A 26959-nucleotide genomic window follows, 5' to 3' on the forward strand; every position below is an offset into this window, starting at 1 on the left:
TGGTGGTAAATGGGAGTGCTCCAAACCGCCCCCAAAACCCACTGTACCCACATCTAGGTGCCCCCCTTCAGCCATAAGTGCTATGGTAATGGTGTAGAGTTGTGGGTTTTGGGGGGGATTTGGGGGGCTCAGCACCCAAGGGAAGGGAGCTATGGACTTCAAAGTTAGTTAACTTTTGTTTTTAATTGTTACAAGTGCCCCCTAGGGTGCACGGTTGGTGTCCTGGCATGTGAGGGGGACCAGTGCACTATGAATCCTGGCTCCTCCCACGACCAAATGCCTTGGATTTGTTCGTTTTTGAGCTGGGCGCCTTCGGTTTCCATTATCGCTGAAAAACAAAACCGCCCAGCTCAAATCCGCACAAATCCGATGCATTTGGCTGGCACAAACCGTATTATTGGAAAAAAGATGGATGCCCATTTTTTTCGAAAATACGGTTTGTCCCGCCCCTTCACATACCCTTCACGGAGATAGACGCCCATGGAGATGGGCGTTCGCGTTCGATTATGCCCCTCCACGCCGTACTATACATTTGTTATTTGAATATTTTTACTAGGGCTGTTCACTTAAGGATATTAATTGCAATTGATTCCGTTAAATTTTTTAACTCGCACTAATAATTTTTTGACTTAGTTAATCGCACCATGCTGTTCTCTCCTATATGGAGGAAGAAAAATGGCAGAAAGTTGAATGTGAAAGATGTTATAGGGGAAGAAGTGAAAAAGAGAGCAGGAGAGAAAAGAAATAGTGAGGAGATAGGAGACCCTGAAAATTGAGTTCAGAGCACAGACAAAGGAACAGAACCAGAGAAAGGGAATAAAATAATTAGAAAAATAAAATCACCGGACAACAAAGGTAAGAAAAATGATTTTATTTTCAGTTTAGTAACTAAAGTACAATATGTCAGTTTTGAGAATTGACATCTGCAGTATATATTTTGCACTATGCAGGTGAAACTGTGAGGGGGACACTTTATGCGATTAGTCTTGCGATTAAAATATGATAATCGCGACCAGCCACGCAATTTAAACTTCTAATCGCGCCAGGCCATGCAATTTAAAGTTTGATCGCGATTAATCATGCGATTAAACATTTTAATCATGGAACAGCCCTAATTATATTACTGCTGTAATTGTCTGTTGCCTATGTTCAACTTACTTGCTCTGTACATCAACTTGGGTGAATTTTTTAAAAGGTCCTATATAAAGCCTAATCAATACTCCATCCCGCCAGTATTCAGACCATGGCATGCACACCGGCTAAATCCCATGGTTAGCAGTGAACCCAGAAATTCAATGTTGGGCCATATTTGGCTTTGAATTTCCGGGCTTTGTTTTTTATTTTGGCCGATGTGAACATAGCCGATTAAGCTGATATTTATCGGCTGACCGGCTAAGTTTTGGGTCCAAAGCTAGACTTGCTATTTATGTGGGTTGATCTGGTCACTAACCTTAGCCAGTCAGCTGATGAATATTGGAGCTAACCGGCCATGTCGCTTGACATAGTTGGTGACTGGGCTAGCCGCTAAGCAATGATATTCATCCGAAATAGCCGACCCTCTCGCACTGAATATTAGCGCGTAGCCATCTTAAGGCTATTTAACTGACCAGGAGCCATTCCTGCCTGGATAAAAAGCGCTGGATATCATGCAGCATGCGTTCTGTTTGGCATTGGCTGAGTTTCCCTCCCCGAGTATCAGTGATGGCAGAGAGCAGAATCCTGGTCCAGAAACAAAGACTACATGTCTTCATGTCCCGCCAAGTGCATTGTGCTGTATACTGGCCTAGTGGGTTCAGCTTATTTCACTCTCCCTATGTTGGTTCAAAGTTCAAGTGCATGCTGATATTTCGTAAACAGCTTTCAGGGTTTGGGTAACAGAAGTAGTAAGAAAAAGCATCAAACTGCAACCTTGGAAGACACCATCTTTCTGTGTTATCAGCTCAGTTGAAATTTGAAATGCTGACAAAATCAGCCTGTGGGAGAAAAGTGCATTATTCTGGTGTCTCTATCTCCTCTCCTTCTAATTTTGTTAAAGATATTTTTCTTTATTTTTAAATCAATTTCACATGATAACAGTGTACCAGTGCTGATAGTGTAACAACCTTCTGCTCTGCAAATGTGATTCCACTTGAAATATAGCGCTTTTCATTTTTCACTTGGGTACAGTTTGCAGCATTTAGCTTGGCTCCATGGAGGGATGAAATCTTCGGTGCGAGTTTCCCAGCATGATAAAATAATGTGGTAGCCATGTTAGTCCACTTTTAAGGCTATAAATAGAAATAAAACACAACAACAAAAAGTAAGATGATGCCTTTTTTATTGGACTAACGTAATATGTTTTTGACTAGTTTTATGGTTTATAATACGATAGGAAACTCAGATATTTGTTGTCCTGTCTGGTGAGTGTCAAAATTTAAGAAGAATGTAGTATATATTATTCAATGCAAAAAATGTGAAGAAGGATGTTATGCTGGGTAGACAGCCCAGATGCTAAAGACAAGAATCAGCTTACACAGGTACCACATGAAATACCACAATGCTAACCAGTGTGACACTTCTGTGGGAAAGCATTTTGCAAGACCAGAGCACTGCCTCAATCAGTCGCCGAGGAGGGGTGGGGGACAAAATTCCATGGGTCCAATGCTGGTAAGCTTCGTCCTGCTTACTTCTGGATCTGTCCTCTCCTGCTTCTGTGTGGCACACAGGACCCAGATGATTTGCATTTAACTTGATATCATGTTATTTATTATTTTTTTATTTATTAGGATTTATTTACCGCCTTTTTGAAGGAATTCACTCAAGGCGGTGTATAGAGAGCAATAGACAATTACAGCAGTAAAAATATTCAAAAGCAATACAAAGTATGGCATGGTATACTATTTACAATGTCAACACAATACGTAATAGAACATTATAAGTGATAGCAAAGGGTAAAGGAAAATATGTAACATATAGAAGGGTAAGATAGTAGAAAGAGTTAGAAAGTAAAGTGATTGATTTAAAGAAAGTTGCACATTAGGTCAGAGAAATGGTTAAATGGATCTCAGCAAGGGTAGGAGTGGATAAACCTGTCCTGCTGCAGTATATGCAGCTTGAGTACTCCTTGTGTCTGTGAGTGAGACTAACGAGTTAGTTACTTCTTCCAGTAAAGGCCTGGTTGAAGAGCCAAGCTTTCACCTGCTTCCTGTGTTAAGCGCAGCCTTTCAGGCAGTGCATTCCAGAGTGTGGGGGCTACTCTGGAGAAGGCTCGCTTGTGGGAATCACATCGTGTAATGTCTTTTGGGGAGGGTGTGGTTAGTGATAGTACTTGGGAGGACCTTAGTGTCCTTGGCGGTGTGTGGAGGTTCATCCTATTTTTCAGGTACTCAGGGCCCTTTCAGGGCCTTGAAGATCAGACATAGAGTTTTAAATTTAGCCTTGTATTGTACTGGTAGCCAATGAAGTTTTTGCAAAAATGGTGTGATATGGTCACGTCGCTTGCAACCTTCTAGGAGTCTTGCTGCTGCGTTCTGAATCAACTGGAGCTGGTGCAGGCCCTTTGTAGTCAGACCATTGTATAGTGCATTGCAGTAATCCAGTCTTGATGTTATCATTGCATGTACAACTGGGATAAGATTTACCTTCTCGATGTAAGGAGAGAGGCAGCGTAGATGTCGCAAATAGTAGAAGCAGCTCTTGAAGGTTGCTTGGATTTGGGGAATCAGTGTAAGTGTTGAATCTAACTGTATTCCAAGGTTTCTGACTTGTGATTTGAGGGGGAGTTCATACTTCCCAAAAAGGATTTTGATGTCAGGTATGTATCCAATTATGTTAGGGACCCAGAGAAGCTCGGCTTTACTTGGGTTCAGGCAAAGTTTGTTGTGTTTAGCCCATTCTTGAATTGATGTTAGACAGGTAATCAGTTTATTCAAGGCTGTAGGTAAGTCAGGTTCAATGGGAATGAGTAGCTGCAGATCATCTGCGTAGATGTAGAACTGAGTGTCCATTGACCGAATCAGCTCAGCTAGTGGTTTGAGGTAGATATTGAACAGAATAGGTGACAGTATTGATCCTTAGGGTAGGTCAGTGTCCATAATGGTGATGAGTTGCTGCCAAACATTATGGATTGTTGCCTGTCTGATAGGTAGGATCTGAACCAAGCAAGTACTGTTCCATTGATACCTGTTGCTGTCAGTTGAGCTAGCATGATATCATGATCCACGGTGTCAAAAGCTGCAGAGATATCAAGCACCATAAACAGGTTTGAATCCAGATTGACATGGATCTAGCCAGTTTCTCTTTTCTAACCAGTCATTAAGTTGAACACAGACTGTTTGTTCTATGAGTTTCCCTAGAAACGGGATGTTGGATACTGGCCTGTAATTTTCAAGTTTGTCCTGGTCAAGGTTGTTTTTCTTCAGCAGAGGGCGGACCACTGCCCTTTTTAATGCTGTTGGTAGAGGTGTTCACAATTTTTGTGGCGCCTTCTATGAGGCCCATACTTGCCTGCTGCACTATTTTTGATGGGCAGGGATCGAGGGAGCAGGTAGTTGGTCGAAGGTCTCTTAGGATTTTGTCAAGGCTCTCCTCTGTCATTGGGTTAAAAGTGTCCCACCTATCTCTGTCAGGAGGGGGCGAGTTTGTGCACCCCTGGTTGACTGGTTGTGGACTAGGTGGGATTGCCAGTGAATCCTGGTGGAGACTTTTTATTTTTTTGGCAAAGTATGCAGCAAAATCATTGCAATTTAGTTTAGACTGGGCAGGCTGGTTTTGTTGTGGGGGCTGCAGTAGACTGTTTACTATACTGAACAGCTGCTTGGTTGAATTGGCAGCCTGTGCAATGCATTGCAAGAAATGCTGTTTTTTGGTTGCTGTTAATGTGTGGCGGTACTTTGCCATGTGCTTCCTACAGTTTAGTCTGTCTTCATCTAGGCGAGATTTGCGCCATCTCCTTTCCAGTTTTCATCCTTCGTGTTTAAGGATCCGAAGTTCTGGAGAAAACCAAGGTGAGTGTTTGTGAGTAGGGCATAAGACCTTTTTAGTGGTGTTGTTTTCTCTAACGTCTTGGCTAAGTGTGTATTCCAGATGTCAATTTGTTCTGACACTGTTGTTGTTTTATCATCCACATGTGGATAGTACAAGGCCTCTAGGAAATTGTCAGCGGCCAGCTATTTTTTGTCTCTGATCTCCTTCCAAACTCTGGGAGGTGCCATTTGTTTTAGGTGGTCGGTCACTTATGAGAATTTAATTAGAAGATGGTCTGACCATGATAGGGTGTTATTTCAATACTGTTATCCCAGAATTCTGGGATATCCACCCCTTTGTAGAATACCAAGTCTAGTATGTGAACCTTTTCGTGGGTTGGAGAATTGATCGCCTGTGTAAATCCTAGTGCTGTCATCGTGTCCAAGAAGGCAGCTGTGGTGGTATCTGAGATTTTGATGTGTAGATTGAAGTCTCCCATGATCACCAGCCTAGGGTAATTCAAGGTCACTTGAGTAATCAGGTCTAGGACTTCTTGCACAGATAATGTGTTGTTACAAGGTGCTCTGTAAACCACGAGCAGCCAGATTGGTTTCTCCTCTTCAAGTTGTATTAAAAGAGTTTCAGATTCATGTAGCTGGGGATGGATATTCTGCACAGTTTGATTGTATCCTGAACCAAGACTGCTACCCCTCCACCCCGTCTTCCTGGTCTTGGTTGATGTTGGATATTGAAACCTGTTGGGCATAGTTCAGCCAGTGGTAACCCCCCACTTTCATCTAGCTAGGTTTCACTGTTAATGCAGTCATCTGGGTCCTGACTCCTGGCATGGACAGGAGCAGTGCAGGAGAGGACAGAGCGAGGGAGGTGATCGAAACATATGGGGGTGGCAGCCTGAGTGTAGGGGGGCACGCGCGTGGCAGTCCAGCCCTGCCCTGGGCCCAGCTGTGTATCTTGGCGGCCCTGTCCTCAATGACTTTATAGTGAGAATACTAGAAGGAAATTTTAAAACAATTCAGGTACGTAAGACCTTTAAAGTTGGAAATGATGAAATATTTTGACACCCCCCCCCCCCCCCAGATAGGGCTTAACAAATATCTGAGTTTCTTATGACACTACTAACCATAAAATTATACTGCTTTGTCACCCTCTGATCACCCATCCATCTCTTCCTGTTTCTCACTCTCCCCCCCATCCCCACCTCTACTTTGTCCTGTGAGACTGTCATGGGAATGCTTTTAGGCTTCACTTATATAGTCTGACATTTGTCATTGTTTGCTAATTTCTGACCCAAAGAAGAAGGTATTGTCTTCGAAAGCTAGTCAAACAATGTATAACGTTAGTCCAATAAAATGGTATCAGCTTGTTAACAAAGGAAAAGCTGGAATTTAGATGTTACAGTCTCACTGTTTTAGGAATAACTCCTTCCCAGGCCTGTTCTCAGAGTAAGGCAGGGGCTCACACCTAGAATCTGGGGCTGAGGCCTCAGTCATTTCATCAAAATCCCCATGTTGATTCTCGATCGAGGGGTGTTTGGTGGTGGTGATGGTGGGGGGTGGGGGGGGAGTGGGGCTATAGATTAAGCTTCAGTGTCCAGGGTGTACATTGACATCTCCTCTAATTGTGTCAACAAACACTTGATACTCCAGGGTGGCATTCTAACATACATTTTGGCTGAAATGCTTCTTCAGTATGGAAAATTTGGTGCTGTACACATTGCTGTTTTGTAATCTCCCCTGATGTAATCTGAATAGTGAATTAATAATCCTGCAGTCTCTTGTTCCTTTCCATGGGATTTCATTTGTTGCTTGCTGCCTTCAGGGCTGTCCCAAGGCAGAATTTGGGAGGAGGCCCCCAAAGCCTATTCAGTTCAGTAAGCTATATCTTCTACAGCTTTGATCAGGTTTGGGGTCCCCTGTGGTATAGGGGCCCAGAGCAATTGCCCTGATCATACCCTCCCCCTCCCATAGAGTCAACATAAATGAATGCATATCCTGAAACAACAGAAAAAAAAATCCAAAATGGGAGAGGGGTGCCATGTCATCAGTAGTGTGCACTATTGACAAAATTGCCCAAAATAACAGCAATAAAAAATTATAAAATAAAATACAAAATTCTATAAACTAAACAGGAAACTAAACAAAATTCAACTTTTGGTCTGCACACACATGTCCACTGATCTTTACTAGTCTTGCGTCTTTTTATTTCCTTATTATTGGTACCATATTGGCATTTCTCTGTCTCTTTCAGATGTAGGGTTGCCAACTGGCTGGTTTTCAGCCAGCTTGAACAGTTTTTCAATGGCCAGGCCTGCGGATCCTTTAAACCAGGAACAGAAAAGCTGTTTATTTAGTGGTCTCAGACTCCGGGCTTCCTGGTCCTTGCTCCCCCATAGTCTGGCAGCTCTCTCTCCCATCCCTTCTCTCCTGGCAAGTCCAGAATCTCTTCCTCTGTCTAACTCTTCCTCTTTCCCTCCCACTCCCCCCCCCCCCCTCCCGTAAGCAGTGAATCACAGGCAGTGATGAAGATGCGCTGCTTCCGGCAGCTCTAGGACCTCCCCTCTGCTGCAACCAGCCTCCTGTGGCACAACTTCCTGGCACTACATTTGGAGGAATTGGGGGGGGGGGGGAAGGGGAAAGGGAGAGATGTCAGACCTATGATGGGGGAGGAGAGGGAGAGGGAGAAGGAGAAGTGATTGACCTGCGAGCTGGGAGAGATGCCAGATCTGCGGGATTAGGGGGTGGAGAAGAGATACCAATCAGGTTGCCAACTGGCTGGATTTTCAGTGGTCAGGCTGGCTGCCAGCTGACCCTTAAAACTGGCAACAGAAAACCTTTTATCTCTATGGCTTCAGGCTCCCTGCTCATTGCCCCCATCATACCTCTACCTTCTCTCTCCCCCCCCACCCCCGTCCAGGCTTCCTCATACATGGTGGCATCTCTCCATGCTTCATTCCACCCATCCTCCCCCCACCGTTTACTTTTAAATCATAGATTGACTTTTAAAAATTCTTTGAGGCCACTTTTTGCTTTTGGCTTTGATCTCGCTTTTTAAGATTTATATTTTCAAATTTATGCTTCTCAAATTTTGGACATTTTGAAAATATACAGTATGTTGTGCAGTAACTATAATAAAGAGGTGTGATATTCTGGTGCTATCGGTACCAATGCCATCTCAGTGTGTATGAGCACAATAATAATAATAATTCCCCTTGATATTTAGCCTGCGTCAGGCTGCACTGTGACTGCCTGATGTCCGTGGTCAGACCAGATATTCAATGCCGGGCTGTATCTGGCGACCAGCATTGAATAGCCGGTTTCATTTTTGACCGCAACAACTTAACTGGTTAAGCTGATATTCAGTGCTAACTGGTTCAGGGGGTCTTTTACAAAGGTGTACTAGCGTTTTTAGCATAATGTAAATGCTAAGAGACGCCTATAGGAATATATGGGCATCTCTAGCGTTTAGCGCACACTTATTTTTAGTGCTCACTAAAAACTCTGGCGCACCTTTGTAAAAGGGGGCCTATATGCTTAGTGTTTAATGATAGACCTGCTATTTATGTGGCTTACTTTAACCGCTAAACATAGCCGGTTTGGCGCTGAATATCAGTGCCTGACTGGCTATGTCGCACGATATAGCCGGTTAGTGGCTAGCCACTAACCATGAATATTAAGCTTAGATAACCGGTTATCTCCTGCTGAATATCCATGGTTAGGTGCAAAAACACTATTTAACCGACCAAGAACTGTTCCTGGCTGCTTAAATAGTTTTGAATATTAGCCGGAATATGTTTATTTTCAAACTGAATTTAAAAAATGTTTTTTTTAGAATTTTATCATGAATTTTTCGAGGTGTTTTTGTTATTGTTATTTTCCTCCCAGTAGATTCATTTATGCCTTTTTTGTGGTTATCCCTGGTCTAAGGAAGGCATAAATATTCACGATTCAATGTGGCACAATGTACGCACCACTGACAGCATGTGCTGGAATGGTCAGAATGGCCAAAACCCGCCCATGCTCCTCAGTTACATGCTATGAATACGTGCTATTTCACTACCATTTTGGCACATAACTGCCATTGTAGTATGGAGGTTACAAGCTGAATTGGAGTCTAACTTTTGACGCACTGTATCAAATTAGGGGACAGAACACAAATACAGAACAGGGATGTGGTTGATTTGAAATGACAAAGAAAATGTCAACAAAACCAAAAAAAGGGGGGGAAAAACAATGCTTCCACAAAAAGCGAGCCAAACAAGGGGGTGGAAGACATTAAGGAATATGTTCCTAGATAACCAGTAGATGCAAAAACAAAAAAAAAAAACAGAAGTCCACAAGCTTCTGAAACACATAAAGTTTTATTCTCCAATATAATATTGGGACAGGACTGTCAACAAATCCTGGGGTCCTTTTACTAAGCTGCGGTAAAAGGGGGCCTGTGTTAGCTCGTGTTTTTGATACATTCTGAGTAAAGGCTGTATTTTTTTCCCAAAAAGAAATGGCCATGCAGTAAGTGAACCACTTACCACGTGGCCATTTCGTGGGGGGGGGGGAGCACATACCGCCACCCATTGAGGCTCTCAAGCTAACCCGGCGCTGCCCAATTACTGCCAGCTAAGAGCAGCGCTACAAAAATAGAAAATATTTTTGTAGCACCGGAAATGGTGCCTGCTGGGGGTGGGAACTACCGCTGAGCTCCTGCGATAGCCCGGCAGTAGTTCCAGATTGGCAAGCGGCAAGCCCAGTGCCACATGCCAACCCTTTAGTAAAAGGGCCCCTGTTTTTTATATTGGATAAAAAACCTTCATGTGTTTCAGAAGCTTCTGTTTTTTGTTTGTTTGTTTTGTTGTTGTTGTTTTGTTGTTGTTGTTTTTTGCATCTACTTGTTATCTAGGAACATATCCTATGAAGTCTTCCACTCCTTGTTTGTTTGAAAGGAAATATCAACAACATTTCCTATGTCGTTTCAACTCGTTGGCAAATGAAAATGAGTAGAAAAAGCCATTTTTTCTTGCGCCATCAATAGAACCTTGTCTGCCATTGAGGCCAATCTAATACATTGTACATTTAGGACTCAATTCTGTAAATGGCGCCCAAATGTGGCCACCGATAAAAATGAGCGCTAAGTGCTATTCTATAAATGGCAGTCAGAGATAAGCACCATTTATAGAACAGCTTTTGGTGCCGGGATCTGCATCCAAAGAATTTACACCAACTGAAGCCTGAAGTTAGTCGGGCTGCCTCCTGTGGTTGGCAGCAAACCTGGAAATTCAATGCCGAGTAGTATTTGGCGACCAGCATTGAATTTCCAGGGGATTTTTGGCTGTTATGCACATAGCTGGTTAAGCTGATATTCATGTGTTGACTGGCTACGTTATAGACCTGCTACTTATGTGGATCCTTGTGGCCGCTAAACTTAGCCGGTCAGCCAATGAATATTGGTGCTAACCGGCTATGTCGCCTGACATAGCCAGTGACTGAGCTAGCTGCTAAGCACTAATATTCAGCCACGATAGCCAGCTATCTCACGCAGAATATTAACACGTGGCTGGCTTAAAGCTATTTAACTGTCCAGGAGCTGTTCTTGGCCGGTTAAATATCACTGAATGTCGGGCAAAGTATCTATGGCCAGTATAAAATTTCACAGGTGCACTGCTTTTCTTGATTGTTTAAAAACATGAATTTGTTTTGGAGAATTATAGGGGTCCTTTTACTAAGGTGCACTGAAAAATGGGCTGCGCTAGTGTAGGCACGTGTTTTGGGCGCGCGCAAATGCCTTTTTAAAATTTTTGCTGAAAATTGACGTGCAGCAAAATAAAAATTGGCGCGTGTCCATTTTGAGTCTGAGACCTTACCGCCAGCCATTGACTTAGCAGTACGGTCTCATGCTGTAACTGTACAGTAATCATCTACATACATAGAATGATGATTACCTCCCGATTTTTGCCGCGTGGTAGAAAATAAAGTTATTTTGCGGCACGCGTAGCGGATGCGTGTCAAAAATTAAATTACGGCAAGGGCCACACGGTAGCCAGGTGATAACTCAAAATTTACACGCATTGGGTGCGCATAGGTGCCTACGCAGCTTAGTAAAAGGGCCCCTTAATCTTTTGACCTGATATTCAAATGCAACCCCTGTGCTCTTAACTCCTAGGCATGCCCCTCCCATGTCCACGCCCCTCTGGAAGTTGCGTGTGATAGAAATTGTGCATGCAACTTTACCAACTAAGTTCAGATGTGCATGCAACTGCTAATTGTTGCCAATTATACAAGCTAACACCAATTTCAGCCAATAATTGCCTGTTAAATTAAAAGCCTAAATTAAGTTTCGCATGCAACTGACCTTATTGGATTCCCAATTTTATAGCGTTCCGAATAGTTCCACTGAAAATCATTACAGGCTGCCCAAGCACTACCCCATAAAGTGCCAAGACGAAACAAAGACAGAGCATAAGCATTTCACCCAATTATTGAAAAAGTGGTAATATTGAGTCTACTATGCAGAAAGCTATCTAGGGTAGCAGACTGAATATTACTGCTATTCAAATAGCCGTGCTGAATTTTATTTAAACACCATGGCCTGCTTAAAATAAAATGTCAACTGCAGGGTTTAGACATTGACCCACTTGTTCTTTTCCAGATTCTTCTTTAGAGTACATGATATACGATAGGTCTCTAGCAGGTTTAGGTCCTATAGTAGACATTCTGAGGTATGGAATAAAATGGTAGCAATTATGATTTTTACAATTTTCCAAATACAGGGTGGGGGAACATAGGAGTATTTATAGACCCAGGCCTGGCTCCTAGCAATGACTCTGGACTCTGGTCATAGCATAAACAGCCCTGCAGAGAACAGCCCTCTGCTCCCACGTCTGTTCAGCCCTCTTCTTCTAGGCATGAGTAAGCAGTGATCAGGAGGTGAGGGCTGAGTAGTACAGAACAGAGAACGACCACTCTGCATCTCTCCCATTGCTTCGGGCTCTTTTTACCAATGTTGGTGCAGCTCTGTCTTTCTTCTGGTGCCTTGGGGTCTTCTTGTCCACTGTTTTTGCTTTTCTGCATCTTTCTTTCTGCTTTGGGGTCTTCCTACTAATGTTGGTACCACTTTACTCCACTCTTGGTGCCTTGGAGTCTTTCTGCTATTGTTGGTGCAGTGTTGTTCCCTCTCTCTGTGCCTTGGGGGTCTTCATGCCACTCTTTTTGCCACTTTGCCCCCTGATTATGGCTGGGAGTCTTCATTCTCCTATTGGTACCCTCCCTCCTCTTTTGGTGCCATGGGTTCTTCATGCCACTCAAAGTCTTGGAGTGTTATTGCCTCTTTGGCAGATGTCTTCCAAGCAAGTTTTAAGTGAATTTGATTAAAAATGTATGGAAACCCTACTGTTGCTTTTCCCATTGACTTTAATGCACCTGAATGGAATCTGAATTTGAACTTAATGAGTAATTAAACCATAGATAAACCAAACTGAAAATTAACTTGAAGCGTTGTCATCTGCCAGGCAACACTTTTTCTTAAAACCTGGCAGGGGAACTAGCCTTCCTTGCAGAATGGCATTTCTGAACAGATTATTGATGGTCTTTATACCACGCATCTTGCTGCCTTGCTCTGCACTCACATCCTGTTCCCGAGAGTGATTGTAAAATTCCTCAGTACAGTGGATAAATTATGTAAATTTCAGATCATTGATTATACTACTCATCTTGCTGCCTTGCTCTGCACTCATGTTTTTGCGGTTCTTGATAATGCCAATCTTCTTACTAGCATTGCTAGTGCTGGTTCGCTCCTATTCTGGTGCCTTTGGATCTTTTCACCCTTGTTGGTGCTGGTTTGCCCACTCCTGGTGTTTTTGGATCTTTCTGTCACTATTGCTGCTGCTTTGTCTTTCTAGTGGAGACTCGGGATGCTCTTGCCTCTGACTGGGCATGAAAGTGTTAAAATCTATAAAAAGAATATAGTGGCAGCCAAGCTTTTTTTTTTTTTCTCTGATAGAATTAGGAAAAGAGGTAATCTGTGTTTTTGCTTTTAAGCTTTTATATGGAAATTGTCTTTACTACATGTCAATTTTCCTAAAGGTTCAACAGTGTCAGGAATCTAATCGTCTAGTGCATGTACACAAATTTGAACTTCCTTCATCTTCTGTTCAATTAGTTTCATCATTTAAGAGGCTTTTTAGAGCTGCTACCCCTTTAAAATGGAATTCTTTATCGCTGTCTATTAGATGTGAGATTGATTATTTGTGATTTAGAAAGAAGGTAAAGGCTTGTTTTGTTTTTGTTTTTTTACCAAGTATTTAATTTTATATGGAGTTTACTTTTTTTGTATTGCTTATTTGTTGTTTTAGAACTTTTACGTTTTTGTTAATCTCTTGCTCTTTAATGTAAACCGTTCTAGAGCCAAATGGATCATACGGTGTATAAATACTTTGGGTTTTTAAAAAAAAAATTTACCCTTCTCTGAGTGTCCTAAGCTGTTCTTACCATTGTTCTGTTGTCTTTTTCCCCCTTTTGGTGCTTTGGGGTGTTAATGTCAATCTTGGTGCTTTGCCTCTGCTGCCAATGCCTCCCTGCAAGTTTCAAGTATGCTTCATAAAAATTGGATGGAAAACCTCAAATTTAAAGTCCAAGCACTACTAACCCAATTGACTTTAATGGATCTGAATGAACCCAGTGAGCTTCAGAGATCTGAAAAAGAATGAACCAAATAAAAATTTAAAGTAATCTGAACCCAGACAGAGCCAAACATTTTTTTCTGCATATCCCTAGGGGGTGTCAGGTGAACTGGAGACTCTTGCACCACTGGCACACCTCTTCTACACATGTTTATCTTCTAAGCCCCATTCACCACAGATAACAGACTCTTCTGCTCTGGGATCCCTCTGGCTGTACATCAGGGTGGAGAGGATCAGAGGTAGCTGGCTGAGGGTTCAGCTTGGGACCTGGGGCCACCCAAGCACTGCTGCAGGAGGCTCTAGATTTTCAATATCTCCTTTCTCTGGAATGAAGGCTACAGTCTGTTTTCCACACTGGCTGCCTGTATATACTTAAGCTATAGACTGCATTTCCTCAGTGAATACCCACAGACAGATCACTCTTCCATTGTCTTCCAGCTGCTCCATCGAGGATCCTTCGACAAAAGAAATGAAGTTCTTAGCTACAATTGACAACTCCTCCTGGTGAGTATCATAAGTTATTCCTTCTTCAGCCCTGCCCCCTCCATGGTGTTTGGGCCACCTTAGCTCCATAGAAAAAGCCTTGAGGATTTTTTCCAACTTTTCACAAAACCTTTGGGGAAGGGAATATGAAACCATTTTCAGAGCATTGAACACGCGGGCACACTCTCCAAACATTTCTTGAATGCTCCAACTTTCCCCATGTTGCTGGGTGCCATGTTTATGTAATTTCTTCTGAGCAGATTCCCAGTTTGCTGGTGTGGGGAGGGAAATGGTCCTCCATTCCCCAGGTGAAGAGAAGCTTTAAAACCGTGTGTTCAGCGGATTTGTCTCTCTATGTGCACCCAATCCTCATTCACTCCACACAGCAACCTCAAGTGGTTTAATGGATTTTGTGATTGTATAATTTTTTGTTGTATGAACATTTATGTTTTATTATATAGGTCAAATTATAGAGAAACAGAGAAAATAATGACAGATAAAAATTATACAACCTATCCAGTCTACCTATTCATATCAGCTACTGAGTCCTACATTCTCTTCCTCTCACTCAGAGATTCTCTATGCTTGTCCTATGCTTTATTGAATTCAGATACATTCCTTATCTCCATCAGGTCTGCTGTGAGGCTGTTCCACGCATTTGCCAACCTTTCCATAAAGAAATATTTTCTTAGATTATTCCTGAGTCTATCCATTTTCATCCTCATCCTATGATCTCCTCATTCCAGACCTTTTCAAATGAAAGAGGATCGCCTACTGTGCATTTATGCCACAGAGATATTAAATGTCTCTATCATGTCTCCCCCTCCCGTCTTTCTTCATAAATTCTAGCAAAAAGGTTCCCACAAACCAAAAAAGCTCTCAAACATAACATTTAAATGTTAGGTATGGCTCCTCAGCGATGCTATTCCCATATTGCTTCAAGGGAATACAAATTGCATCATAATCTTTGTTGGTCCCATCAATCACTTATTTCTTCATTCATTTTATTCATCACAATCAATTTTATATAATACATTTTCTTTTCTTTTAGTATAAAAGTGTGAATTCACTTGTCTGGACAGTTGAGAGGAATCAATGCCGACACACGTGTTGCTCCATAAAGCTGTTTCAAGGTGCTCCCCTTTCTCCACACTGGTTAAGAGATTTCTTCCAAAGTATACATCTTGAGATCAGTGTTGTAACTACAGTAGGACTGAATGGGCCATGGATGGAAAAAATTAAGATGGGACCCCTATGTCACCATGGTAATGGGGACCAGAGGTGGGTTCCCTTCAGAAGTCCAGTCAGGAAATGGGAGGGGGTGGAATTTGTGTGCAAATTGAGACAGGTACGTAGAAAAGAGTGTGTTTGTGGGTGCACGTTGGGGATAGGAGTGTGGATGAGTCCAGGGTTATGGACAAGGGTGGGAGGTAACTAAGGTTTTGTGATGGATGTCTTCTGTGGGTGAGATGTCTGTGGTGTGAGAACAGTGCTCTTGTTGCAAGACTTTGGTTTTATAGCAGCAGGAAATAAGGCACTTTAGTGTTTTCTTTGCTGCTGGATCACATGGGGGAGAGTTTGATGATAGTATTCAGGAGGTAGTTTAGAAGCACATCTGAAAGTAAATGGAGTAAGTGGTGTACTCACTTCTTCCTAGTACCACCATTGCTGCCTCATATTTTTTTCACATAGAGTAGTGGGTATAACCCAGGTAGCTCCTACCAAGAGGTAGGGCTCCTGACTTTCCACCAAGCTCTTTCTGTGGTAGTTGCTCCCTTGATTGAGATATTTATGTCTGTCTGCATAAGCTTTATGACAAAAACTACACTGACTATTTTAATGGCTGCCTTCTGGTCTGACTCCATCCTGTTTATATCTTTTTGAAGGTGTGATCTCCAGAACTGTACACAGACCATACACCCAAATAAAGCCTTTCCAGAGACATAAAGAGGCACTATCACTTCCTTTTTCCTGATGGCCATTCTCTGGGCATGTACTTGATTTGGCAGGATAAAATCAAAATAAACAAGTAAATTCCAAAGTCACAAAATAAGTAAATTCACTATAGACAGAGTTTGGCTGACAGTTCTCCTAGGTAGACTAGAAGCAGTGTGTTTCTTCTAGCAAAAAAGGTGCCGGTACTCAAATGTCAGGCCACCCTTCAGGGACGAGGTGATCACTGAGGGACTCACCCCACAATAGCCAGGACCCCTGCAACCAGTCACAGAATCTATGACAAGGCAGAATTGGTGTGTAGAGCCTGAGCTCTTTCATTAAAACTTGGGGACCATGGGCCAATTTCAGCACACAATGGAAAAGGTGCCGGTACTCAGTACCCCCAAGTACCCCCTCAAAAAAAGCCCTGACTAGAAGACAAAGAGATGGGAAGGTGGTAGAACGAGAGGACATGAAATGAGATTGAAGGGGGGCAGACTCAAGAAAAATGTCAGGAAGTATTTTTTCACGGAGAGAGTGGTGGATGCTTGGAATGCTCTCCCGTGGGAGGTGGTGGGAATGAAAACGATAACGGAATTCAAACATGCTTGGGATAGGCATAAAGGAATCCTGTGCCGAAGGAATGGATCCTCAGGAGCTTAGTCAAGATCGGGAGGCGGGGCTGGTGGTAGGGAGGCGGGGATAGTGCTGGGAAGACTTATACGGTCTGTGCCAGAGCCAGTGGTTGAGAGGCGAGGCTGGTGGTTGGGAGGCGGGGATAGTGCTGGGCAGACTTATACAGTCTGTGCCCTGAAGAGCACAGGTACAAATCAAAGTAGGGTATACACAAAAAGTAGCACATATGAGTTATCTTGTTGGGCAGACTGGATGGATCGCGCAGGTCTTTTTCTGCCGTCACCTACTATGTTACTATATGTAAGTAGAATTCATAGCTGAGCAGGATGTTGCAGATTCCTCCGCCTTCAGACTTTATTTTTATTTATTTATTTATTATATTTTAACCATTTATAACCTACTCTATCTAAGCAATTCTAGTCGGCTTAGAAAATAACATACACAATCAGGTGGAAGACAACAGACAATAAAATGAAATTAATATGAGCATAAGAAATAAGCCAAAATAAACTTCAAAATACTTTAAAGAATAATTAAAACACTTGGAGGAATAGATACACTTTCACACATTTCTGAAAATGCAAATAGAAGTCACGCTATTTAAGTCCTGTAGTAAATTATTCCACATAAGAGGTCCGGCAACAGAAAATATGGAAGATCTATAATCATTCTGCCTAATCTGGTGGAGGTGGCAATACATCTAACAATTTCTCTGCGGACCTCAACACGTGTGTAGGTTGAGAAGCATTCAGGGAAGAGACTAACAATGTGGGATCCTCATCATGCAGCGCTCTGAAGCTAAGGATCAAAATCTTAAACTGAATTCTTTGTTTAACAGGAAACCAGTGTAAACTTTTCAAAACTGGAGAGATATGAATAGATCATGACAGACCCAACAAACCCCCCACCACTGCATTCTGAGCTACCTGCAATGCTCTAAGTGCACAAAAGGGGATACCCCAGAGCATTGCAGTAGTCAAAGTAAGGTGTAATAAGTGATAAAATCACTATTTTAAAATTATTAGAAGTCAGAAAACTCCATAGCTCCCTCACTAATTTTAATTTATGGAAAATCTTCTGAATAACATTTCATAAATGAGATTGAAAAGACAGTGAAAAATCCAATGAGACCCCCCCATATACTGTATATGGGGGTCAGTGCTGAGTTGCGACGGCGGGAGAGCCAAGCTTGATGGGGGAGATCGCCGCGTGATTGGTCTCCTGGTCCTTTCCCCTGACGGGAGGCCCGGGGCCGCTGGGGCGGAGGTTCGAGCGTGTGGTGCTGGGCTCTCGGGCTGGGATCGGAGGGATCAGCCAAGTGATAATCCTGCTGCCATTCGGAGCCAACAGTGGCAGTGCTGGACATGCCACAGATGGACGGGCAGCAAGGGAATGACAGTGTGGATGCAGCGGCTCATGGGCTTGCTTGCTGAGCTATGAGTGCACACCAATGACGGCTGTGCAGGACAATGGAAACAAAGATTAACCTAATGGCTTCCTTGCTTACAGCGGACTAGATAGGCTCACTTCCACTCCAATCTAATAAACCTCCTACAAGATAGCCAACTCAGAGGTTTACTTGCTGTGCTTTGAGTGAACGTCAAAGACGGCTGCGCAGGGCAGTGGAATCAGAGATTAACCAAATGACTTCCTTGCTTACAGTGGACTAGATAGGCTCACTTCCACTCCAGACTACCAAACCTCCTTCAAGATTCACCAGTAAAGAGGAGAATAGACAACAACAGCGCTGGGTTATAACAAGCGATCACTGCATACTATAAGCAACTCCGGCCGTCAAAATAAGTAAGCGCACGCTTCATCATTACACTTTTATTATCCCAAGAACGCCAGATCCTGCTAAGTCATGCCACTGTGACATAAACTTAAGGAGGACAAGATTGCTACACAAATACGAGGTTCTGGAAGAATATTATTTTACACATCATGAATACCTGGGCAGATGCATTCCGACTGAAACTGAACGCAGAAAAAACTCAATGCCTCGTACTTACCTCCCAATACAACACAAATAAATTTACCGCTATCAACACACCTAAACTAAATCTGCCAATCTCTGAAACTTTAAAAATGCTTGGTGTCATTATTGACCGCCACCTAACGCTTGAGACTCACGCGAACAACACAACCAAAAAGATGTTCTACTCCATGTGGAAACTGAAAAGAATAAGTCCATTCTTTCCAAAATCTGTCTTCCGCAGCCTAGTGCAATCACTCGTACTCAGCCATCTGGACTACTGTAACTCACTATACGCAGGCTGCAAAGAACAAATACTGAGGAAACTTCAACCAGCCCAGAATACAGCAGCCAGACTCATCTTCAGAAAACCAAAATACGAAAGTGCAAAACCCTTACGTGAGAAACTACACTGGCTCCTACTCAAAGAACGTATCACCTTTAAAGTATGCACCTTAATCCACAAAATCATTCACGGTGAAGCCCCTGCATACATGTCTGATTTAATAGACCTGCCACCCAGAAACGCTAAAAGATCATCCCGAACTTTCCTCAATCTCCACTTCCCTAAGTGCAAAGGCATAAAATACAAAGTTCTGCATGCATCAACCTTCTCCTATATGAGCACACAATTCTGGAATACACTACCACGCAACCTGAAAATGACTTACGAATTAACCGACTTCCGCAAACGATTGAAGACTTATCTCTTTGAGAAAATTTATTGCAAGGATCAAAACACATGAAGTCCAAACACACTAATAGAAATGCATCAATACACTCTCTTCTGAATTCTCTTACCCCATATTTTCACAACACTTAAAACTCCACCCATAGATAAAAATGTTATACCCTATGTTCTCTTACTATTGTTCTATCGCCCTATCTTTTCCCCATTGTAACATTCCATGGTTTTTACACCCCAAACGATTTTGACTTGACTTTGTCTTCCCATAACTCCTCCTAATGTAACCCATAATTGTACTGTAACACATTGTACTTCCATTATTCACTATATATTGTAAGCCACACTGAACCCGCAAATAGGTGGGAAAATGTGGGATACAAATGCAATAAATAAATAAAAAATATTATTCAACGTTGAATACAGCAAAACTCTTTTAAAGTAACAACAGTCTTCTTTTAAAAACAATATAGCAATAGCCTTCTTTTAAAAACAATTGAATTGACACCATTATGAACACCGCCAAACTGCTCCTAGCTATCTACTCCTTATCCCTGATCCACCTAATATTGACCACCCCACTCGCAAAAATCAACAATATATCCATACTATTTAATAACTGAATACTGACCAGACACAACACATCACACCAAAGTGACATTAACCAAACATAGGAAGAGAACCATCAAGCCTATATCCTCTACAAAATGGTAAGAAAAACCATAAAAAAACCCCACACAAACCAAGAAACGACAACCAACAAAAGTCAACATAACACCGAATACAGAAGACCCATACCAAAACATTCAAATAGGCTACGTTAACGCCAGATCCGTAGTAAACAAAACAACAACAATAACAGACTGGATCACATCAGCGAAACTTGATCTACTCTTCATCACTGAAACCTGGATCCATGATCAAAAGGACCCTATCATCTTAAACCTATGTCCTCCAGCATATAAAATCACCCACTGGATCAGGAAAGAAAAAAGAGGAGGGGCATAGTACTCATATACCGATCATAATTGAAACCACTGTAGTATCTATAACAATCCACCTCGAAATAGCCTCAATCAGAATCCACCTTAAAACCCTGCTCAACCACCTAAATTGCCTACTATTCTATAGACCACCATGCAACTGGAACGAAAGCCAGGCGGACTTCGTGGACTTAGTTTCAAATATATGTGTATCCAACTCCAACACACTAGTACTAGGAGACATTAACCTTCACCTTGAAGACCCAAATTCTACCAATGCACGAGAATGCAAGGACTTCCTTCATCTATGCAATCTCACATGGCCACACATGCAAAAAACCCACACGAAGGGTCATACACTCGACCTCTTCTCACACAAACTGCCCACTGATCAGAACCTAACCATAACACAAACTAGATGGACAGAAACACCATGGTCCAACCATTACAAATTAAGTCTAACCCTAAAATGGAGGAAAAGGGGCTCTCCCCACACACGAGAGCACACAACTCACACCACGAGAGGCCAAATAGACCCGGTTACTTTCTGGCACCAGATATACAACATCGACTGGACAGCAAAAACGGAATCCGTATATTACCTCTCAGATTGGGACAAAAGATGCAGACACATACTAGACGAAATAGCACCCTTACAAACTAGAACCTCACGGACACATACCTCGATACCGTGGTTCAATGAAGAATTGAAAAAACTAAAAACACAATCTAGGAAACTGGAACGTGCGTGGAAAAAAAATAAAAAACGAACACACACTAAACGCTTGGAACCAACTACAAAGGAAATACAAATACGTAGTAAGGCAGACCAAAAGGTCATACTACAAAACTAAAATTGGGCCGGACTACAAAAACATGAAGAAACTATACCATCTCGTGAACAAACTACTAGACACAATGCCAGTCACCACAACCAACACTGACATCCCATCTGCAGACAGCCTTGCTAAATATTTCAATGAAAAAATCGTAAATCTACACAAAGCCCTACCTAGGAACAACATGGACATAGAAAACTTCATTAATGGTCTAGACCCAACCCCTGGTGAATACCCTGCTGACCGAATATGGTCAAATTTCATCCCCCTCAGCGCTGATACAGTCATCCAGGCGATGAAAAAATACTCCAGTAGCCACTATCAACTGGACACCTGTCCCAGCTACCTAATACAATATGCCCCCCATCGCTTCATAACAGTTCTCACATCCCACTTAAACTTCATGCTACAGCAGGGTACTAAAGAAAAAGGCAACATCCTGCTCACCTCAGTACCAAAAGACACCAAGAAAAAAACAGATGACATTACCAACTACCGCCCAGTAGCATCTATCCCATTAGTAGTCAAACTAATGGAAGGTCTGGTGACCAAGCAACGCAACAACTACATAAACAAATTCACTATACTACATGAGTCACAATCAGGATTTGGACCCCTACACAGTACAGAAACAGTACTACTTACTCTCCTAACCAAATTCAAGCAGGAAATAGCAATAGACAAAAGCATTCTCCTCCTCCAATTTGACATGTCAAGTGCATTCGACATGGTCAACCACAACATACTACTAAGACTTCTAGAACACTTCAGAATCAGTGGCAGTAATCTTAATTGGATCAAGGGCTTTCTAACCACAAGAACATGTCAAGTGAAATCAAAATCAAACATATCATCACTGTGGAAACCAGACTGCAGAGTACTGATGACGTTACATTATATATCTCCTTCAAACATGACGACAGAAATCACCAACAAAATCAAACTCAGTTTAAACACCATGAACTCATGGGCTAACGCATTCCAACTAAAACTCAATACAGAAAAAACACACTGCCTCATCATCTCATCACAATACAATACATACAAATCCACAAGCATCAACACCCCAGGATACACCCTCCCTATCTCAGACAGCCTGAAAATTCTTGGAGTAACATTTGACCATAACCTCTCACTTGAGACCCAAGCGAAATCCACCATAAAAAGAAAATGTTTTTCTCAATGTGGAAAATCAAATGCATGAAACCATTCTTCCCGATGGAAATATTTCGAAACCTGCTACAAACAATGGTACTAAGCCATGTAGACTACTGTAATGGAATCTATGCGGGATGCAAAGATCAAATCATAAAAAAACTTCAAACCAGAACACAGCAGCCAGGCTTATATTTGGAAAAACGCGTTTTGACAGCGCCAAACCACTCAGAAAAAACTGCATTGGCTACCAATCAAAGAACGAATCATGTTCAAAATCTGTACAACTGTACATAAAATCATTTATGGCGAGGCACCTGGATACATGACAGACATTATTGACCTGCCAACCAGAAATACCACTAAATCTACATGATCCTACCTAAACCTCCACTACCCAAGCAACAAAGGACTCAAATATAAATCTACCTATGCATCCAGCTTTTCCTACTTAAGCGCACAACTATGGAATGCACTGCCAAAAATAGTAAAAACTATGCCAGACCACCTTAATTTCTGGAAATCACTAAAAATGGTCCTGTTCAAAAGAGCATACCTCACCGACCCAACATAAAAATACTTGGACACCTGCGACACAATGCAACCAAAGAACGTAAATAACATTACCTGACTCTTCCCCCCCCCCCCCCCCTCTCTAAGTTCCCCCAATTACACCTACCTTACATGTACCTTATCTACCACATCACCTTGTATTCATTCGTACCATGTATTTGTTCAGACCGGAATCGGCTAACGCCGTAACGGCAATATGTAAGCCACATTGAGCCTGCAAAAAGGTGGGAAAATGTGGGGTACAAATGCAACAAATAATAAATAAAAAATACTTTCTTACATCACTCAAAATTATCTGAGAAAGGCAAGCGAGAATAGCATGTCCTGATAAAAAACATATTCAGCCTAAGCCTGTTAGATTTCAACCAACATTCAATTGCTTGCAAACAAACCTGCAAAAAATCCAGAATATCAGTATTAGACTAATTTGACTCCTGGTCCAAAGAATCCAACTTCTCTTCTCTTCCACACCTCACTTCTTCTTCTTGCTCTTTGACTTGACAAATTCTCCTCCCTTCTTCTGGCCTACTGGTGCTTCTGTAGGGAAGAAACTCCAAAAGCACTCTTCTATTCTTTCACCATCTTGCTCTTGTAATCCCTCAGATTGACTATTGTAATTTTCTCTACCATGGCCTACGACTCTCACAAATTAGGAGACTAAAATTGGTTGAAAATACTGCTATCAAACTTCTGTTCAATAAAAGGAGATATGATCATGTTACCCCCTTCTTTACTCGGAACACTGGCTCCCAGTTTCATTTTGAATTTCCTACAAATACTTAATCACTGTTCATCAAGTCCTACACTCTGGGGCACCATCTTTTCTTTTTGACCTCATCTTACTAGTCCTTCTCACCATCATATTTGGCTTGACATCATACACAATTCTTGTTTTTTCTGTTGTGGCGCCTACCCTTTGAAATGGTCTCCCACTCTCACTTATATCTGAGTCTTAGTTTCAAAAATGTAAAATCACTCTCTTTAGTTTGGCAGTGCATCACTTCTTGTTCTTACCTTCCCTTTCATTCCTTAGTTCATAGGTTTGAAATATTGTAATTAGTTGTTTTTCCTTTTGTCTTTCATCCCTTTTCACGTTCCTGTTTTTCGTCTTTTATGTATTGTTACCCTAGTTGTGCCATTTTTATATTTTTAACTTTGTAGGCTGATTTTGCTGTATATCAACAATAAAATGACTATGGCTACTAGCAAATAAGCTAATATGGCATTCCTATTTCCCTATAAGACCTTGGATTGAGTTATCCTGTCGTATGTTAGCAGCAAGGGGTTGTAGTATGAACAGGAGGGGCAATAGGAGGCAGCCCTATTGTGTTCTCTGTTGCAGTTCAAAAGCAGAGGTGATGCCCCCATTAAATAAGACTTGAGCCTTAGGATGATAGTAAAGAGTATGAATCCAAGTTACAAACTCTGCCGCAATGCCATACCTGCCCAGCATAAAAAACAGATATTGCCATGAAGCTTTTTCAACATCTAGGCTAATGATAAATGCCTTGTCAGAGGTTGCTTTAGGAGTGTATCACAGCCAGGACTTTTAATAAATCCATGAATGCGTACCATCCAGGCATGAATCCTACCTGATCTGCATGTACAAGTGTGAGTAAGAACCTATTCAATCAATGAGCCAAAATTGCAGCTAGCATTTTGAGGTCTTGGTTCAACAGTGAAATAGGTCTATAGGACCCGAGCTGGTTGATGGCCCTGCCCGGTTTTGGCAATATAACTAAATGTGCCTGATGCTATCCCTCTCCAAACTTCCCAGTTGTAACAGCAGTATTATATATGTCTTGCATAGGCTGCCCCACCAGATCTATCAGGATCTTATAGAATTCCATGCTGAAACTACCTGGCCTGGGGGTTTTGGCAAGTTTTGGTGCTTTCATTGTCTGTACTGCTTCCTTTGATATGATAAACTTGTTTAATGATGCAATTTGGGTATCAGTTAAATGTGGGAGATGCAAATCTTGACAAAAATCTTCTCTAGAATCTTTGTCACTCAGAGAAAGGGAGTAAAGTCATCAGTAAAAATCAACAATCAAGTGGCATTTGATGCACATAGACCATTACCGCATGGTTACCACACGAGATCTTACTGCTAGGTCAATGGCTTGTGGTAAGGTCTTAGACCCAAAATGGACTTGTGGCAATTCTCATTTTGCCACACGTCCATTTTCAGCAAAAAAAGCATTTTTTAAAGATACGCTAAAAAATAATTCTACGCGTGCCCAAAACACGTATCTACACTATTGCAGGCCATTTTTCAGCGTACCTTAGTAAAAGGACCCCTAAGAGAATTACAATGGTCAACATGGCAAGGAATTCACTAAATAAAAATGCTTTCAACAATTTACATCATTTTAGGTAATCAGAAACACTCCTAATTGACTTTAGGAGGGAATTTCATTGCTTAGTAGCTTGGTATGAGAAAATGGCATCATGAATTGATTTGTAATGGAGATTCTTACAATTCGAGAAATGGGCATTGCATGATGGTAATTGCAGCAAGTGTTGCATATAATCAGGTAGAAGACCAAACAAAATTTGATAAACACAGGTGCACAGTTTAAAGATGACTCTTGCATTTATAGGAAGCCAATGCAACTTGATTAAAAGAGGGTCTGATTTGGTAAACCGAGGGGCTTTACATGCAAGATGGGCCACAGTGTTCTGGGCTGCTTGAAGTTTTTTGATAAGAGAAATTTTCAAACCTGAGTAAACGGCATTACAATAATCAAACTTGGACAACTCTATGGATTGTAATAAAGAATAAAATAATGAATTTGAAAAATAAAGGCCTTAGTCTTTTTCATCTCCATAAGGAATTAAAGACACTTGAAACTATTCAAATGCTAAATACTGGTCGATAATTATTCCCAGGATTTTCAAGATGGCAGAAAAAGGGTAAGACACGTTATCAGTAGAGAAGTATTTGTTAGTCATTGGGTGAGCAGAATTAGTTAGAATTAGGAACTTGGGTTTGTCTCCTTTTAGCTTCAGTTTGAAAGCAGCAGCACAAGATTACATCAAATCTAAGCCTGGTTTAATTCTAGGCAGGACTTCATTTAACTTCTCATAAGTACATACCGTATTTTTCAGACTATAAGACGCACCGGACCATAAGACGCACCTAGGTTTTAGAGGAGGGAAATAGGAAAAAAAAATTTTCCTTTTTCCCTCCTCTAAAACCTAGGTGCTCCGGTGCGTCTTGTCCGAATCCCTCCCTCCGAGTTCGGGATCGCCCTCCCCCCGGCCCTGTCACCACTTCTCCCTACTCACGTCACACGATCTTCCCTGGTGGTCTAGTGACGTCGGGGCAGGAAAGAGCCTCCTTGGCGGCCATTTTGAATCTTGCCGAGACCGTCAGGCTGCATACAGGAGGACGGAGAGCAGCGTGCTGGGCAGGAAAGAGGGGGCTCTTTTCTGCCCCGACGTCACTAGACCACCAGGGAAGATCGCGTGACGTGAGTAGGGAGAAGTGGTGACAGGGCCGGGGGGAGGGCGATCCCGAACTCGGAGGGAGGGAGGGAGGGCGGGCTATCCCGAACTCGGAGGGAGGGAAATCTCTACCTTCGGACTATAAGACGCACCCCCCATTTTCCTCCCAAATTTGGGGGGAAAAAGTGCATCTTATAGTCCGAAAATTACGGTAAGTATTGCCATACTGGGACAGACCAAAGGTCCATCAAGCCCAGCATCCTGTTTCCAACAGTGGCCAATCCAGGTCACAAATACCTGGCAAGATCCTAAAAAAGTACAAAACATTTTATACTGCTTATCCCAGAAATAGTGGATTTTCCCCAAGTCCAATTTAATAATGGTCTATGGACTTTTTTTTTTTTAGGAAGGCATCCAAACCTTTTTTTTTTAGGGTTTTATTTTATTTATATTAGTTTTAAATAAACATCCATCCAAATTCATTACAAAATATAATGTAACTTCCATTCCACAAGAAGAACTATATGATAACAAACATAGAACTAATAAAAATTAACTAATTCGAATTAAGTATACAGCAGGTATACAAAATTGGAAGTTATATAAAAATAA

General features: G+C 41.9%; 1 protein-coding gene across 3 annotated transcripts in view; it reads left to right on the top strand.

Moving 5' to 3' along the window:
- IGLON5 (IgLON family member 5) overlaps positions 1-26959 on the top strand; it is a 653847-nt gene that overhangs the window by 425615 nt on the left and 201273 nt on the right. For all 3 annotated transcript variants that reach the window (XM_030211299.1, XM_030211300.1, XM_030211302.1), the window contains exon 3: positions 14072-14137. In XM_030211299.1, the coding sequence (XP_030067159.1) occupies positions 14072-14137 (66 nt within the window). The remainder of the gene's footprint in view (positions 1-14071; positions 14138-26959) is intronic.

The sequence above is a fragment of the Microcaecilia unicolor genome, chromosome 8, assembly GCF_901765095.1.
Source record: "Microcaecilia unicolor chromosome 8, aMicUni1.1, whole genome shotgun sequence".
Taxonomy (NCBI): Eukaryota; Metazoa; Chordata; class Amphibia; order Gymnophiona; family Siphonopidae; genus Microcaecilia; species Microcaecilia unicolor.